Here is a 1,554-nt window from a genome sequence, read left to right on the forward strand (position 1 = left end):
AGACGCAGGTCGTCGTCGTCGTCGAGCTCCCGGCGGAGAAGCGACGGGGCGAAGCTGAAAATGCGAGAAAAGTGCCGGTCGGAACCTTACGGAGAGGGCCTCACGCCGACCATTGTCACCGTTCGTCGAGGCAGTGGAAGCAGCGTGGAATCGTTGCAGATGGAACTCCAAGCCTTCTCAGGTAAAAGAAACCTTTCCCATTATTTCTTCCATTCTTTTTCTGTCTCTTTAAAACCGTTTTTTAAATCTTGCGGTTCTCAACCGGGATCCCTATGATGCTTGAAAGTCCTTATGACCCTTGGGAGTCCCTATGACTCTTTGAGGGTCTTTATGTCTCTTTGGGAGTCCCTATGACACTTGAGAGTCCCTATGAACCTTGCGGGTCTCTATGACTCTTTGGGAGTCCCTATGACCTTTAGAGGTCCTTATGACACTTGGGAGTCCCTATGAACCTTGTGGATCTCTATGACTCTTTGGGAGTCCCTATGCCTCTTTGGGTGTCCCTATGACCTTTAGGGGGTCCCTATGACTTTGGGAGAACCTATGACCTTTGTAGGGTACCTATGACTCTTTGGGGGTCCTTATGACTCTTTTGGATTGAACTTGGAACCATGTGGCTGGGAGGCAAGCTTCTTACCACGCAGCCGTGCCTGCACCTATATATATGTGTTTGTGTTTGTCCGGTATCACTGCTTGACAACCAGTGTTGGTTTGTTGACATCCACATAACATTAGCAGTTCGGCAAAAGCGACAAATAAGATATCAGGCTTAAAAAAATTAAAAAAAAACAAGCAAGTACTGGAAACGATTTATTTGATTAAAAATTCCTCAAGGTGGTGCCCCAGCATGGCCACATTCCAATGACTGAAACATAAAGGCTACAGTGAATAATTACGAGGGTCCAATAGGGTAAAATAAGGGTCAATAGGCAAAAATGGTTTGAGAACCACTTCTTTAATCCTTTCTAATCCTTCATAATCCTTTGTTCATTTACTCTCTTTTACTTATAAATCCATTTGATCTTTTTATAATCCTTTGTAATCCTGTGATGCCATAATCCTTTGATGAAAATAATTATCTTGAAATTTCTTTTAATATTTTTTCTCTAGAATGTTCCGTAACCGTTTTTATAACAGTGTCTTTTAATCTACCTCTTTTCTTTTATAAATCTCTCTCTCTGTTGATCTCTTTCTCTCTCTCTCTCTCTCTCTTTCATATGGTAAGCACTTCAACATACCCCTACCCCCTACATTGCATATACCATGTCTCTATATCTATAGAGCTTTCTCACTATTTTACTAAATACATATATACACACCATCATCATTTAACGTCAGCTAAATGATGATATATATATATATATATATATATACAAAATTAAGAGGAATGACCACCAAGGTAGACTCCTAATATGCTAAATATAGACATCAAATGGCCATTGCCACGAATATTAGGTGTCCACCTTGGTGGTCATTCCTCTTAAATTTCGTATGTAATATAATTTTTAATCTTCGGATTTTTTAAATATGCTAAGCCACTGGTTTTGATTGATT

General features: G+C 40.2%; 1 protein-coding gene across 4 annotated transcripts in view; it reads left to right on the forward strand.

The window, feature by feature from the left end:
- The first annotated feature begins 6 nt into the window (after positions 1-6).
- LOC106875648 (uncharacterized) overlaps positions 7-1,554 on the forward strand; it is a 45,019-nt gene continuing 43,471 nt past the window's right edge. For all 4 annotated transcript variants that reach the window (XM_052978226.1, XM_014923887.2, XM_014923886.1 and 1 more), the window contains exon 1: positions 7-181. Coding sequence is in view for 3 of the 4 variants with exons in the window: in XM_014923887.2 (XP_014779373.1) it covers positions 61-181 (121 nt within the window). In the remaining variant the exon portion in view is untranslated. The remainder of the gene's footprint in view (positions 182-1,554) is intronic.

Source organism: Octopus bimaculoides, unplaced genomic scaffold (assembly GCF_001194135.2).
Source record: "Octopus bimaculoides isolate UCB-OBI-ISO-001 unplaced genomic scaffold, ASM119413v2 Scaffold_51101, whole genome shotgun sequence".
In the NCBI taxonomy this organism is placed as follows: domain Eukaryota; kingdom Metazoa; phylum Mollusca; class Cephalopoda; order Octopoda; family Octopodidae; genus Octopus; species Octopus bimaculoides.